The 16,826-nt window shown below is 39.1% G+C and overlaps 1 protein-coding gene across 4 annotated transcripts in view; it reads right to left on the bottom strand.

Annotated features, from left to right (window-relative positions):
- The window catches only part of ADGRD1 (adhesion G protein-coupled receptor D1), a 500,100-nt gene that overhangs the window by 97,049 nt on the left and 386,225 nt on the right, over positions 1-16,826 (bottom strand). For all 4 annotated transcript variants that reach the window (XM_066603414.1, XM_066603418.1, XM_066603416.1 and 1 more), the window contains one exon: positions 7,538-7,604. In XM_066603414.1, coding sequence (XP_066459511.1) covers positions 7,538-7,604 — 67 coding nt within the window. The remainder of the gene's footprint in view (positions 1-7,537; positions 7,605-16,826) is intronic.

Raw genomic sequence — 16,826 nt, 5'->3', positions numbered from 1 at the left:
TTAATAATGACCCCTGTTGTACCCCACTAGTAATAGTGACCCAATCAGAGTATGTGCCATTAATAACCACCCTCTATTGTCTATCATTACTTACCTACTTACACACATTCTCACCCAGACCAAGCATTCTCTTTTTTTATATACCAACCTTTTATGCGGCACAGTATCAAACACTGGAAAAATTAAGCTATACAAGATCCAATGGCTCTCCCTGATCCAGTCTAGAACTTACCTCTTGTTGGAAGATGATCAGATTGGGTTGACAGGAGTGACACCTAATAAACTGATGCTGTTACAGCAATATTCCTTGAGGTACTCCAGGATAGTGTCGCTTAGAAAGCACTCAAACATTTTACCCACAATACAAGTTAGACTTACCTGCCTATAGCTTCCAGGTTTGCTTTTTCACCCCTTTTTGAATATCGGCATCACGTTTGCTATGTGCCAATGGAGTAGAATAGACCTCGTCTGTCTATTACATAACTTAATTCCCTTTGAACCTGAGGGTGTATGCCATTGGGACCTAGCGATTTGTGTATTTTAATCTTTTTAAGGTGGCTCTGCCCTTCTTTCTGGGTTAGACTGGTGAGATTTAATGATGAGTTTATTTTATCATTCTGTGTTTCACCTGACATATTATTTTCCTGAATTAATACACTGGCAAAACCTATTTAACAGATTTGCTTTTTCCTCATTGCACTTTAAAATTTTTCCCTCATTGAAGTCATGGAGTACATTCTAAATGGGGATGATACAGATAAAAATGCAATAATACATATAAGTGAAAATAACAAATAGATGTGAGTGACTCCCTACTAAAGTCACTAAATCTAAGGACACCTATTACCATTGTTTTTCATTTTCAAGAATTGCAGAGTAAAGTATTTGAGTATCCTGGCCCTTTTCATTATTTCAAACACTATTACTTGCTGATTTAACATTTTAGCAATTGCTATTCTGAGATTGTCATTTGTATGCAAACAGGAAGAATGAGAAGTAGCATCAGCATTGTACAATTGCTTCTACTATTGTTCTATAGGAAAACAAGACAATGGTGGCAGTAATACTAATGACACTATCAAATCTATTCAAAGTATCCACATTGTGTTATTAGCAGAGTGGAAAAATAACAACATGTGCAGCAGGGGCAGGGTGATTGTTTAGATAAAGCACCTGTAGAAGTATTCACCCCTTAGAGTATTCACCCCTTGGAGTATTCACCCCTTGGAGTATTCACCCCTTAGAGTATTCACCCCTTGGAGTATTCACCCCTTGGAGTATTCACCCCTTGGAAAAGTTTTTTTGTTGAGTAAAGGTACTTTTAGGTAGTATTATCACACAGAAGCGATAGATGTTCAGTGAATGGAAGCAGAGTGCACTGGAGGTCTCTTCTGACTGACTACCTCCATTCACTGTGTACAGGCAGTTGTTGAAAGATGAACAACTGCCTGTTTATACTGAGTGAAGTTTCTATTAGTCATTTTAGATTTAGCAGACTGAAACAAAGGGATTAGTGACTAATGAGCGATTTTTCATTCAAACATGAACAAACGCCTGTTTATACTGAGTCTGAAGTTGTTTACGGGGGAACTTGTTATTTGTATAGCGCCAACTTATTCCGCAGCACTTTCAGGTAATTTATTATCCCCCAGCAAGCTGAGTACTCATTTTACCGACCTCGGAAGGAGGGAAGGCTGAGTCAACCTTGAGCTGGCTGCGTGAACGATGCGGGGAATGCATTCTGCTGCCTTAACACGAGGCCCAGTAGTGCTTACTAGTCTCTGTGTTTCAGTAAGCTAAAATTAAGTGACTAGTGAATAATCAGCGATTTCAGGCTCAGTATCTCGTTGGGTTCTGTTTTTTCATGGGACAACTATCAGGCAAAATTGACTGGATGATATTTGGCTCATACAAAAGTACCCTTAGGGCTCTTTCACATGGGTGCATGCTCTCTTGTGTGTGCTTAAGTACAATGCATTTGCGCCATGAACAAGGCGCTTTTGCGCTTGTATCGGCACATTTTAATGTACCTTTTGTGCATTTTGTGCACAGGACACTGATTTAAAAGGCTATTTAGCCTAATGAGATTCAGAAGTGTTCTTTTTTTCATGGTATTGAGTAGTGTATTGCACATTTGCACACGCATTGAGTGAGCATTGGGGCACCCCCCCCCCCCCAGGGCACCCCCTCCCCCCCTCCCCATAGACTTTTATGGGGCCCTTTGGTGCACAACTACGCAGAAAGATAGAGCATGTTCTATTTTTTTTCACGTGGAGGAAATGTGCACACAAAAAAAGGAGATCTGACTGAACCCATTGGAATTAATGGGTTCTATTATCTGCGCAAAGATGTGTGTAAATACACTCGTGAATTAGTGTAGGGGCTCCTTCACACAGTGAATTACATTAAGGTTCTTAATGATGGACAGGAGATTGCTTAACCTAAAAGTGAGAACAAATCTCTGCAGAGTGTCTTATGTTCACTTTGACTATTAACTATAATACAATTGAATAGATATGGGTATATTCACATACGGTGGTAATTGAGTGACATCATGTGGCACCATTACACATTGTAGTTATTGTTGCAACTTTGCAGCAACTGTGGTTGCAATTAGAAGCTCCTAATTAGTGTTGAGCAAACTGAACCACTCAAGCCCTGTTTCAGGTCAAACTTTGGTAAAAGTTTGGTTTATGGCAAACCCAACCCCAAATGGTTGGTTGCGGCCAAACCCTCAGGTTGTGGTTGTTTTCCTGTGGCTCAGTGGTGTGCACTGTTGCTTTGCAGTACTGGGACCATAGGTTCAAATCTGAAAACATTTATGTGTTGTTGGAGGAAACCCACACAAACACACTGCCCTTGATAAGATTTTAACCTATAACTGCAAGAAAACAGTGCTTACCACTAAGCCACCTCAATAAATGAATGCACCATCTTAAAAAGGTGATTATTTTGAAGAAGAAACCCACACAAAGACAGGGAGAACATACAGATGTTGCCCTTGGTCAGATTTGAACCTAGGACCCCAGCACCGCAAGGCGCTAACCACTGAGCCACCATGCTTCATCCTTCTCCTCACTAAGTGGATGTGCTGTATAAATAAAGCGGATTATTATCATGGGTATTTGTACCCCAACTAATCACCAACACTAAGTGCTGTTTAGAGCTCATTATTCCTTCCTGATTGGTGTATATGCTGGAAAAGTCTATATTATGTATCCATACAACACAGATCTGTAAGCTGGTCATTTGCAAGAGGCCTTATAGATGGATAAGCCATGCAGGCACAAACTATATTCTCTACAGTCACAGTCCCCGTGATCATTAATTGGAGACACAGATATATTCTGTCGGTTTATCTTTATTTACTACATACTTGCAAGAAATAAAAAGTTTAAGCAGCTTTTATGGTTAAATATAGAAAAATACAGAAAAGTGCTGACTTTATCATGAGCCCAAGGCTTCAAAGCAGAAAATGCAGCCTGAGGCATATTTTTTTTTTTTTGCAATAAAAGAATAGTTAAAATATAACTAGTTTTTTCTTTGCAAAGTTCTCAGTTTGCAGAGTTCTCTGCGGAGTCAACAGGACAATATCCTTTTCCAATAAAGAGGGAAATGATTTAGCATACTGAGTGAGAAAACAGCACTGAAAGCAAAACATAATATATATGCAGAATGTTTCTTATTTGTTTGCGGCTGATGTTAAGATATATTTTCCAACACAAATCTATATGTATCACTTTTAGGGAAAACGCCTCTTGTGGCCGTTTGATAAATGGCCGTGTTAATTCCTGTCATTTTTACCTGAATCCAATAACTTGTAAGAAGTTTATTCTCTGTGCAGTGATGGAGTGGTCTAATAATATCTTCCCTGGATACATTTTTTGGATATGTGGACACATGTGTTTCTCTGGCATGAAAGATTAGTGCTTGCTGCCAGTCAGCCATCTTTGTATTGCTTACTTCACAGTTAGAGATGAAATCCTTTTTATTTACTGATAAACAAATAAAGGCTGGTGTCTCAAGTGTTTAAGACAAAATTTAACCATTTAGCTAAGCCATTATCAAGAATTAAACACAAGTACTGCAGCCTACAAAGTCCATTCTTAATTCTCGCTACCTCTATGGCACTGTTCCCTACGGAGATGTTAACCTTTCTAGAAAGAACTTAAATTATACTTATGAGTCAGCATCTCCCTCTCTAGTACGGATTCATCTTTTACTGATTAATATTCTAGCATTAAATTACATTACACTTGTGTATAATATCAGTACATTTATAAAAACCTGTGCAACAAAAATTTGACTCCCACATAATGATTACAGTATAGCGTGATAAATAATTTGTGTATCATAAGTGTAAGGTTGTATTAACAAAGCTGATATTCTCGTTAAATTCTATCTGTGTCCAAGAACCCGAGAGAAATCACACAGAAAGTGAACCCAGTTTTAAGAATCACTGCATGTCCTATTTTCATACCATGTCTCACACATTGCACAGCACACGGTCTGGATGTACGTGTGCTATGTGATGCACAGTTTGCCTCTAGCACAATTCACTCTCAGTCAAGTAAAAAGAGCCTGAGGCTTCTTTCCCACGAGCGTATACCCATAGCCTAGCTTTGCCACATCCCGTCCTTTGTCCACAGCCAGCAATGGGAGATGGTGGGGCAGGGCGGTGCTTAGCTCTGCCCAACCCCTCCCATTGTAAAGAGCGAGCGGGGAGGAGAGCAGAGGGAGGAAGTTTAGCAGCCTCGCTGCTAAACTCCCTCCCACCTCCGGCCACCGTCATGGGCTCCCATAGGAGGCTATGCAGCGGCCGATGTATTCCAGCCCAAAAGATAGTTACAGGACTATCTTTCGGGCCCAAAATAAAAACGCCCGGCGCTGTATTGGCCGGCCGGGTGCTTTTACGTCCCGAAATTACGACCATGTGATCTGATGCATTGGAATCCAATGCATCACATCACAGCGTATATCAGCCGGCCACGAAATTCCAGCCTAGTATACTATGTTACTAAGTATGTGCAACTACGCTCACTGCTACGGAGCATAGTTGCACTTGAAAAAGTTTTTTTTCCCCCCTTCTCGGACTTTTCCAACTCCATGCCATATTGCAGGAGTTTGAAAAAAATAGCGGAAAGATGGATGTTGACAGTGTCATGGTCTGGGGAGCATTTCCTGGCATAGTCTAAGGCCGTTGGTTATCCTATCACAATTCTTGAATGGTGAACGCTACAGGGACATATTCGCTCACCATTTGCACCCATATCTTCAGCAAGACTTCCTTGACCACAGTGCCATCATTTTTTATATAAATTCCTTATTTATAGAATAGAGGGGGGAACAGAAGGAAAAGAGGGAAATGAGGGAATGGGTGTAACAGCACACTGAAATTCTCACAAAAACCATAATTGTAAAATTACATTGCAACTTCAATGAGTAGAATTACAAACCGTGAGATTGAATTAACATAGGTAAGGAGTAGGACAGGAACAGGGGGGATAGAAGGTGGGGAAATATCTCAAAATATAGTCTATGATTTTCTTTAAGAACAAATAATTTCCACGCCACACCTAAATACACTAGCCAAGGCATATACTCCTTTAATACAACCCACTTTTTAATCAATTCTGTGAATGGATCAACAAGCACAGTGCCATCTTTTAACAGGACAACACTCTGTATTATCAAGCTCAGATCACTAGGGAGTGGTTGGAGAAATATGCCAATGATTTCTTCACACTGCCTTGGCCCCCAAACTCACAGAACTGTAACGCCATTGAATATGTTTGGGATTTGCTGGAGAGGGCTGTGAGATCTGCTCCCACTTACCTGCAAAATATGCACCAACTGACCATTGCCACTACAGCGGGCATGGGTCATGTTGAATATGGAGGATATTTGCCAGTTTGTGAAATCTGTTCACTGACATCTGAAAGCCATGGTCACCAAAAAAGTGTACTAAACTGTTATTGAGTAGATGTTCCTAATGCAGTGATTGTTCAGTGTATATCAGGGTCATACAGAGATCTCTCCCATCATGTATTTATACCCAGGACTGTGACTTTAACAAGGGGCATCCTCTACATCTAGAGGAAAGAAGGTTACTACACCAACGTAATAGGGGATTCTATACTGCAAGAGCAATGAGACTTTAGAACTTTCTGCCTGAGGACATGATGATGGTAAACTTGCTAAAAGAGTTCAAGAGAGCTCTTTCTTGAGTGTAAGAATAATACATGGTATACTTATTAGCTTACTTCAGAAGGGTTGTTGATCCAGGGATTTTTTCTGATGAGGAAAATTGGCTCATACCTCATTAGGGTTTTTTGCCTTTCTCTGGATCAACATTGCTGGTAATAGCCTGAACTGGATGGACATATGTCTTTTTTCAGCCTTACAAGCTATGTTACTATGGTGGTCGCATACCACATGGTCACATTGTTTACATGATGTGACCAAGGGGTATTCCATTAGGACACTATGGGAGACGAGAACATAGTGGCAGACCACACTATTGGCTTTGCGTCCATGGTATGAGGGGGCGCAGCACTGAACTCTTTCTCCTTTTAGACATAGTTAGAGCATTCTTATGCAGCCACAATTAAAATAAACTCTATGCAAAGATATTCTTACAGCTTCAATTGAGTTCAATGGCAGCAATATAAATTCATATGAACTGAACTCCCCTTAGTGGTAACAGCAGAAAGCCTGTGTTTATTTTAATCATGTACGTTTTGAAGGGAAACAGTGATTTAGGAGTGTATAAAATACAAGTATTAGTGTATTTATGTAGCTGTCTTTCATAAATATGTTGAAAAACATGGTGTTCAGACTAAGCAGCATATTTATGAAGCATTTGCTTCACTTTTGCTGACTTGCAACTGAGCTGGAAAAAGTTGTCAAAGTTTCAGTAGTGGAGACAGCGACCTGTTTATTAAAAATTGAGTCCAGTGTTTTTTTAAATTAAAATAGTATTGAAAACAAATAGGCCCGACATAGTGGTTTTATCTTGAAAAAGCTCAGCCGGATTCATCAAACGGCATGCACCCTTTTGATAAATTTTGTGAGTGCTGCACAAGAAATAGATACAGGCACACCACTCATATAATGCATCAGTATTAATCGAGCTCCTGCGATATAAGTTCCAACCCATATAAAGATCTGTTATTCATTTACAGTGAACATTAACTTTTTAGAACTCTCAAGGAGGTGAGGGTGTCCATCCTTGGCTTTGATATGGGACTCTCCAATTTCTCTGTACGCCACTGCCATAAAATGATTTGTACCGAAAATATATTTGAGAAATTCTAAGAGATTTTAGCTCCAAAGCTTATAGGTATGTTACTGTAGATCTGGACCTTATATCAGAAATTATACGTCACTGTGTTTTGCCATGCTGATGGGCTTTGAGCACATGCAAATGTCCGGTGTGACGCCACAGCGTCAGCACAAGACCAAGTACATGTTCCTGTCTGCTCTTTCAGAATTTGGTTTGGATAGACATAACAATCTATCTGTACTATTCACTTACTTTTCCCCAACTCCATAGCTGTCCAGAGCAGATGTTGCAGACACAATGCAGATAACCAAGGAAGAACCTGAAATAAAAGGAGGCATCAAGTCATCTGAAATAGAGATAAACAACGTAGTTATACAATATTTTTCTCGCTTAATAATTTAGCTTGAGCTAAAGTGCCCAAGAACATAATAATGGAGGTCAAAGTAGCAAAATACTATCAGTATTTGTAGGATATTGTAAAAAAAACAAAAAACATTACAGTGGAAACAACCGCATTTAAAGCATTACAATTGTGTTTAAATATTAGTCTGAAGGATAAGATACACTGTGTATTCCATCTTTTATAAGGCAAGTGTTCTTGTACAGGAAGCAACCAAAGAGAATTTAATGCCAATGGCAAGCTCCACATACAGAATGATTCAGGCATATAATACAAGGGATGGGATATTCCCTCCTGCAGAATATTCAGCACCAAAATCCAAATTGCTAACAGAGTTTTGGCAACTGATTCCAAATTTGTGCTCAGATTTTGACTGTCAGGAACAGATTTACAGAAAATAACCACAACGGTAGAATGAAGTGTAGATAATATTGCAATTAAAAATAGTTTATGACTGTAGTTTTGGGCACCGATACTCAAAAAGGACATATCAGAGCTTGAGTGGGTACAAAGGCGGGCAACCAAAGTAATAAATGGAATGGGCGGACTACAATACCCAGAGAGGTTATCAAAACTGGAGTTATTTAGTTTATAAAAACAACAGGTGAGGGACTACATAATAATTATGTATAAATATATCAGGGGACAATACAGAGATCTCTCCCATCATCTATTTGTGCCCCGGACTGTGACTGTAGCAAGGGGGCATCCTCTACATCTAGAGGAAAGAAAGTTTCTTCACTTGGCATGCAAGGTTTTTTTTTTTACTGTAAGAACAGTGAGACTATGGAACTCTGCCTGAGGACGTGGTGATGGCGAATTCGAATTTAAGAGGGGCCTGGACGTCTTTCTAGAGCAATACAATATTATATGTTATAATCATTACTAAGTTTAAAAGGGTTGTTCATCCAAGGATTATTCTGATTAGAGCCAATGAGGAATTTTCCCTTAAATGGGGAATATTGGGTGCTCCCTTATTGTTTTTTTTGCCTGGATCAACATTGGGGGGTAACAGGCTGAACTGGATGGACATGTCTTTTTTGTGTCCTTAAATACTACGTTACTTGTAAACCGTAAATCCTGAATAGGGTAACATACAGTTATAAGCATGGCATAAGATCACCAGATGGCAAATGTATAACAAAGAACTTCCATAAGTGGCATGAAAATATGAGACATTAGATGCAATGTTTGCATAAGTGACATATTTCATTTCTGTCTGCCAGTGTTCTCCCTTGGAATATTCCAGCAGTAATTAGCTGGCATCGTAGGCATCCACTTTCCTTTATACAGTTTTTCAATTGCACGCATGTCCTGGTGAAGTCACTGCATCTCTCCGGGAAGTACTGTTAGACATTTTTTATAAATGAGGACCATATTTTTAATGGTCTATATACCGTTTAAAAAATGGTAAAATATCGAATATTCTACTATCTTATGATTTTCATAACTTTATTAGCTTGACTGATGGACTATTTCGGTTGATGTATTTAGACTGAATATAGGTAAGAACAAGGATTTTTACACAGGAAAATATAATATGAGGTGATATGAGAGCTCACTATCAAGGCGAAACTACTGATAGCAACATTTTGATTCTGGTTCTTATTGTAAAATATACTGATATATAACATAAGGCGCTGCAGCAAACAAATTAGGACTTTGCTCTGTTAATGGCAGAGGTTATTGTGCATAGAAGGAGAGTAGATGAGCTGTGACCATCATCTATTTAAAAAGGTGAACCGTGGTTTACCTATAGCGATGAGAGAGTCTCAGTAGTGGGATCCCAGCTGATCAATATGTTTGACATGTCGAAAGTTTTCTAAAAGCGCAGGTTCTCTTTAAGCAGTTTAACCTTCTATATCTACATTGTAGTGATGATTGCATTGGGTAATGAGGTTCTATTTTTTTCCTAGACTTCCTTGGTGTAGAATATGGTGTAGAACACTCGGGCATGACCTGTTGATTTGCTTTTGTTATTATTCAATGCCGAAATTAACCTTTAGAGCATACATATGGCTGTAATCAGTGAAATTCCTTCCTCACACTGATAATTTTCATTTCCTGAGCTTTTCTTTTCGTTAATTATTATTCAGGTTGCATTTTGTAAGGCTGTTCTCGAATGTATTTAATTTTAAAATAGAAGTTCTGTGCACTACTGATCTGGGGAGGGGTGTCTTATCACTTGATGATTTAGAACTCAGAAATTCCTATGACAGGCCTCTATGTAATTTTTGGTGTCATCATAAAAAATGCAATCAATGAAAAATGAGCGATTCTCATTGATCACCCATTAAATGTTTTGACATTGTACAATGATTGGAAATATTTGTTCGATCTAACACTTTTTAGGTCCATAAACGCCTCATGTGAAGGACTCTTTAGGATGCCCTTACATGTATTGCTATTTTGGCGCAAAGCCAAGAACTGCTCATGGTTTTACCTTGCATTGCTGTGGTTTTTTGCAGAGGGCTTTTTGCTTCATGACTTAGACAGATGAAGAACTTTTTTTTTAAGCGGATCATTTTTATTGAAATTATAATTTTAATACAGTGCCACATCATTTCTATGCATTAACACTTTCCGATCCACTGTCTAAAGACATTATGATTTAAGGCTGTACAGCTCTGATGTTGGAAGACGCTCGTCGGGGTTCTCCTACTGTATATTACCAGCCTCTCTGCTGTCAGAGCCTATCCAACATGTCACCTCATGCAGTACTGGATTTAGCCAGCATATAGCGCCGTTGTAAAACAGCAGAAAAAAAGTAAGCCCCCTGGGAAAGCGCAGCTTCAAAACCCGCGGCACTTAGCCATGTGTTTTGGAGCGGCTTCACCGCATGCTTTTCAGTTGTGGCTGGCTCTCCCATAGAGGAGAGCGAGGCCGCAGAAGGAAAAAAAAAAGAATGAACATGCTCCATCCTGGGAATCCGTGCCACAGCGCCGGTTTCTGCCATCTTTGCAGCAACGGATTCGCCGCCCCTTGTGGATGATATTTTTGACAAATCTCGTCCACATGGCTGGCTAAAACCGGGATTAGCGTCCGCAGGCCAATTTGCCGCAGCGAATATGCACACGGATATGCCGCAGCAAATCGTCCCCATGTGAACCCAGCCTAAAAAACAACTGGAGTTGATTCCAAGTGTTGAATTGACAACTGTCATTAGATGGTGCAAAGGCTAAATGATCAAAATTATGTTACTGTCCAAATACTTGTGGACACCTAACTGCATATGTTTTACACTAATGTCAATTTGATCACAAATTCAAATTTCCCTGATAAACAGAAAGCTATTTCTATTGACTGTTCTACAATAAACAGAGGATCACTATGTTGAGATCTGACTATGGGAAGAGCGACTGAACATATGCATCCTCCATCACTCAACTCATTAGGTGGACCTGCACACTACCTTAGGGCTCAGTCGCGCGCCCATGTGACAGAGCCCTCAGTGCAGAAGGAAGACGGCCGTACCTCAAGATGGACGTCTCTCTGCAGCGCTGAATATAGAACACATGACCGGCAATGAAGCCAGTCACATGTTCTTTCTCCCGGCGCTGCAGAGAGACGTCCGTCTTGAAGTATGGCCGTCTCCTCCCTGCAGTCACACGGGCGCCGATGCGCCCGTGTGACTGAGCCCTTACAGTCTGAACACCAGGTGGTGCCATTCTATGTAAGTTAATGTCATACTAGTGGAACCTTTAATGGAAAATCCATATTTTTTTCACGCTCCATACTGTTCTTCCATTATAAAAACAGGAACTTATAATGACTTAAGGCCCATTTAGACACAACGATTATTGCTCAAAAGCCATCTTTTGAGCGATAATCATTGCGTGTAAATGTGCCCATCTTTCACTTTTCTGCCAAATGATGAATTTCAGTTCTGCATGAAAACCATCGTTTGGCAGAAGAGCTGATAAGCAGAACCGCACGCTTTGTTCTGCCCGGGGAGCACTGATTACAGCTGATTGCATTCTCTCAGCTGTCAGCCCCATGGCAGAACAAAGGGAATTGAATTAGGGTACAGTGGATGTTTTTTTCCCTGATTACAGCTCCAGGCGGCTCACATGCTGCTACTTGGTACTAATAGGCATTAGTATCAAGTAGTGGTTTATGCAAAATGATCGCTCAAAAGGCATCTTTTGAGCGATCATCTTTCTGGTGTAAATGTACCTTAAGCAGCTTAATGCCTAATAGTTTTTTAAGACCATATCTACACAATGTATCAACCAGGGGTATACAAAATCATCAGGGAACAACAGAAAACTCAGAAAAAAGTCAACCCACAGAGAGCTCCACCAATTGTACTATTTTACTTTTTTATGAAAGATAAGGTCCACTGTAATTTCACTATCAACATAGTAGTTCAAACGGTGCTTTTCACAAATAGACCCCAAATTCCCAGCTTCCTTTCACACATGCAGTTATGTGATAAACTTTTAGCTGACTGCAACCACCACTATGGGAGTTAAATGCACATGACTTATTCAGTTAGTACTGAACTCATTGGGAGCTGAGCACATCTGTACAGTAAGCTCCCTCATGTCAGGCTGCAGGCAATCATTACCTCTGTATGAGAGGAAGCAAGGAAGCAGTTCAGTCCCTCATCTCACAGTGGTCCCATATCCGTTCCTAGCTCTGCCTCTCTGGTATGTATATCACTGCTATGAACAATACGTGTTCTGTAGCTTTGACAAGGCTCTCAAACAAAAACTTCAAGAAGCAAAAAAAGACACAAAATTATTACACCTATCTTGTTCCAGGAATGCAGACTTGTGCTGCAGAATGAGTCAATTAACAGTATCTGCAACGAGATTATGCTTGGAGCAGCTGGTGTGAAACAGTAGGCAATGTACATTCTAGAGCGTTTTAAGGTTTACACAATAACAATAATGAGAAAAACTGCAAATAAGAATGTTTTGCTTTCCAATGAATATCTTCCTATATCCAGAATTCCTCTGGCTCCATTAAAGCAATTGAATGTAGCAAATGGTTAGCATTATGCAAGCAGCTGCCCCTCATTCACCAGCTACACAGTCATGTAATGCAGTGAGTGCTTAAGAGATGATATTTACTATTCAACCTTACTTTTCGAGAGCCCCCTTGAGTCTCCTTCATTGGTTGAGAGCAGAGCTAGCTGAAAATTGCTTTAAAATAAACATGAAACAGCCTTGAATTAGTTTATGCTCTGAAAACCTACAACTCAAATCTTCTCCATGTGATGCTGACATGTAGTGGTCAGAAAGAAAATAAAAAGCAAAGTTGTAGTACTTGATTTTGGTTCTGTGTTTACATAATAATTGATGTATCTTCTCCATAAGTTGACAATCACTGCTTATTCTTAAGAACAGTGTTCTCCCTACCAAAGAGCTCTAAGAGCTCTCCATCAGTAATACCATACAAGCAAAACTGCAGAATGCACTGGAGTGTGAAGTAATGAGGATGGAAGTAAAGAAAATATTCTTGGGTTTAAAATGAGACCAAACACTCACTCATAGAATTGATAGAACAGGAGCTACAGCCGTTTGAAGTGGGGTTGGGAATACTGAATCTACAGCTGTCAATGTCAGTCTCTATGCAGAGCAGAGGGGGGCAGAGGAGGATAAAGAGGCAGCTGAGAAAGATCTGTTATTCTCCTGTCTATACTCTTGTTCCTTGGGAGGTAACATGGATATTGTTCATGTTATCATCCATCACCCCTTAACAATCAGAGAACATATTTGTTATCTGATTGTCATATATGGGGGGCCTTTTTTCCAGAAAAGAAGTGAGATTAGCACTTTGTCATCTACTCACTACTTTATGCTGTTTAACCCCCACCTCCCCCATGCGATGCATTCATTGGTGACCGCAGCCTCTTAATATTTTTTACAGAAAAAAAAGTAAAAGGTTTTTTTTTCCCTGTACACAATGCTTTCAATACTTAACAGGGAAAAAGAAAATAATTGGTAATGGCACATCCATAACAGTCTGTAGTATAAAACATTACATTATTTATCCAGCATGGTAAATTCAGTGAAAAATAGCAAAAAAATAAAATGCCAAAATAATCGTTTTCTGTTCGAGTCGCTCCTCCAAAACAGGAATAAAAAGTAATTAAAAAAATTGCAAGTCATCTTACATAGAACAAACCCTCATATATCTCAAAGGGGAAAAAAATGTTCTGGTCATTGTATATTGAAAATATTGTATGTTAACAGGATGCAAAGCCCCCAAAATGTCAACCAAAAGTCAAATAAAGTGAGGGTGAATGAGAATTAAAGAGGATAAGTAATACAGATAAAGCAAGTCTTTACATATACAAGTCAGAAAGAGTTGCTGGAAGCTATAAATTACTATCTATGAGGGCAGGAGCTTCTTCAAGGTCCTGTGCAGTACACGGTGTACTAGAAAAATAACATGGATTTGTCCTCATTTGGTATTCAAAGGATCAGCTTATCCTTGTACAGATAAAGAGTAGTATAGGACATGTGGTACCACACTGTAATATAGAGAGGCATCCTTAGACAGAAATTCAGTGCATTCACTTTAGTAATACAGGTGCTTTAATAGTGAAATGCTGATTGGCCGCATTTTCCAGCAAAATGTGAGTACCGCAGATCTGTACATGTGTTGAATCTGGTTTGAAGTTACAATGGTCCCGGGAAGGCCATTGTAAGACCATTGTAAGTTGAAAACACTGCATCCTGAGGCCACTGTAACTTGAGGGATTTTGGTACCACTTGGCTAGCGGTGCAGAGCTCACTAGCGGCTCCTAGGTGATGGGGTGCACTGCCAACGCAAAGTATTCCAAGATGAGAGGAATGCTATAGATGCTGAAATCCGCGGCGGGTACAAAGCCGATTCGTAGTCAAAATCCGTACCAACGGTGCAGATTTTACCGAGGCTTTGTGATGCAACAATGCTGTGGATTCTGCAGCATTTCCACTGCATGTGAACGCACCTAAGGGCCCTCTTACAAAGAACGTTATCATTCAAAATAATCTCTGGACTGTTCGAATTTGAACTATAATTGTTCAGGGTAAACATGGTCAATAAATGAAGGATGAACAATAATTTGTTTGCTTTTGGTTCATCATTCATATTATGCATGGATGAAAATTATCGTTGGCTCATTCGCTAATTGTTCTGTTTAAACTCTGATTGTTCAATTGTTCTCATTCACTAAAACAGTGAACTGAATGACTATATGAACCTGAAAAAAACAAAACAATTTATCTTGATGTTTAAACTGACCGCCCAAGTGAACAAGCAAACGGTGACATCGTTGGCTCGCCTGCTCGGGCAACCTACTTATTGCGAAGTGTAAAAGAACCCTGAGTCTCACTAGTTGCAGGGATAGATCATTTCTATGCCTCTATAGAAAGTAGGGGATTTTGCATTCTCTATTAGAAAAACAAAGTATTAACCCTTCTAAAGATATTATATCAAATGAATCAGCATAAGATTGTGGAACTACAGTATTTGGATTTTACTTGAATGGTCTTACTTTATATCTACTTCCTTTAGATATGTTTATATCAATAGTCTATTAGTCATATTTGAAAATTAATTCATCTGCCCTAATTAGCGAACAAGCTAGGAAACGAGATGAAACTTCTCTTAACCTTTCTGGGATTAACATCACCCTTCTGGATAAAACGTAAGCGCAGATTTAGAAAACTAGATGACATCAGCTTAACCCTCTGTAAATCGCAAGTGTGACCTTCCTTAATCTGAGTTAGCTAAATATTTTATTAGCGTCTTATCACCCGCCCTAGACCACCACTAATACATGCAGATCAATGTGAAACACTCGATTCCAGCAGCACACTAGAAGAAATATGTTGCATTTTGAACAGTAGCGTGATATGAGCTGTTTAATAAGAAGCGTTGCCAAGGAAACACTTGTCAAAGGAGCAACGATACAGACTTTTTTTTTATGAACTGTACAGACGTCCTTCTCTCTGTCACTACAATGCCCTGATTTGGTTTGGAGGATTTTTTCATATAGTATATCCCTTGCTTGAATGTCAGTCTTGGCAGATACACATGTTCCGTAAATCTGAAACCATACACTTTGCTACTCAAATATTCATCACCGTCTTTAGGGATCCGAGGTTGAGTTAACAGTTATAAGGCTGGAAGAAACATGGTACGTCAGCTGAGCGTGTTAAACAGATCGTATATGTTAAGGAAACATCTATATTCTCAGAAATCGAAGCGGAATTAATCAGAATTCAGAGAGACCGGATAAACAAGTAATTATTTTTTATCTGCGGTTAAGAAATATCTGGTATGGGAATTGTTGGGTTATGATTTTTTTTAATTAAATACTGATTATATTAGAGAAAAGTAAACAACGGGCTGAGCGTTATAAGCAGACAACTCGATCCAAAAAACTAATTAGATAATACGTGTAAACTTTATGAACAGACAGGTGACAATGGGGACATACTGATGCCAAAAAATAGCTGTAATTTAAAATTAGTCTGCAGCCATGAAAAGCTTTCATTTAATACAGGACACATTCTAAAAGAGATCTTAAAAGTAGGAAAGGAGAAATAGTTATTTTCATTGCTTCCCTTATTATTTGGGATATTCTCTATATTTTAAGTTTGAAAGCAAAGAGTTAACATTTTATTTCTTAGCAAAATATGTTGTTTCATGGCTTTACCAATATATCAGTGCCAAAGTGATTTATGGGACTCATAACTGCCCACCGGACCTCTATGAGAGGCATAAAATACAAGGCTATTTATCGCTAAACAAATAGAGACTCCAATAAAAAACATGAAATTTTAATATTGTCTCCATAAAAACTTGGCTCAAAGTTATCTCTACATACTTCATTAAAACTGCATCGTCTACAATGGATGTGGAAGTTGGAAACCTGCATAGTAACCCTTCCTGCCGTCTGCTAAAAGGTTGCTTTTTGTTACTTCCATGCTCCGATTACTTGAATGTATTTGAAATCTTTGCTCCAACCTTCAATAAATTCCAACGAACAAAAGAATTATAAAATGTTATAGAGCAGAACGGAAAGGACTAAATGCCAATATTTTAGTCCATGGAAAATGGATGGCATAAGGCAGAAAGGCTTAATAGAACTTCTATCTTAGGAAAAGAATAGGCTGCTTTATTTAGCTTTTACGTAGG

The sequence above is a fragment of the Eleutherodactylus coqui genome, chromosome 5, assembly GCF_035609145.1.
Source record: "Eleutherodactylus coqui strain aEleCoq1 chromosome 5, aEleCoq1.hap1, whole genome shotgun sequence".
In the NCBI taxonomy this organism is placed as follows: Eukaryota; Metazoa; Chordata; class Amphibia; order Anura; family Eleutherodactylidae; genus Eleutherodactylus; species Eleutherodactylus coqui.
The sequence above is the reverse complement of the archived record's forward strand: the minus strand, read 5'-3'. Positions and strand labels throughout refer to the sequence as shown.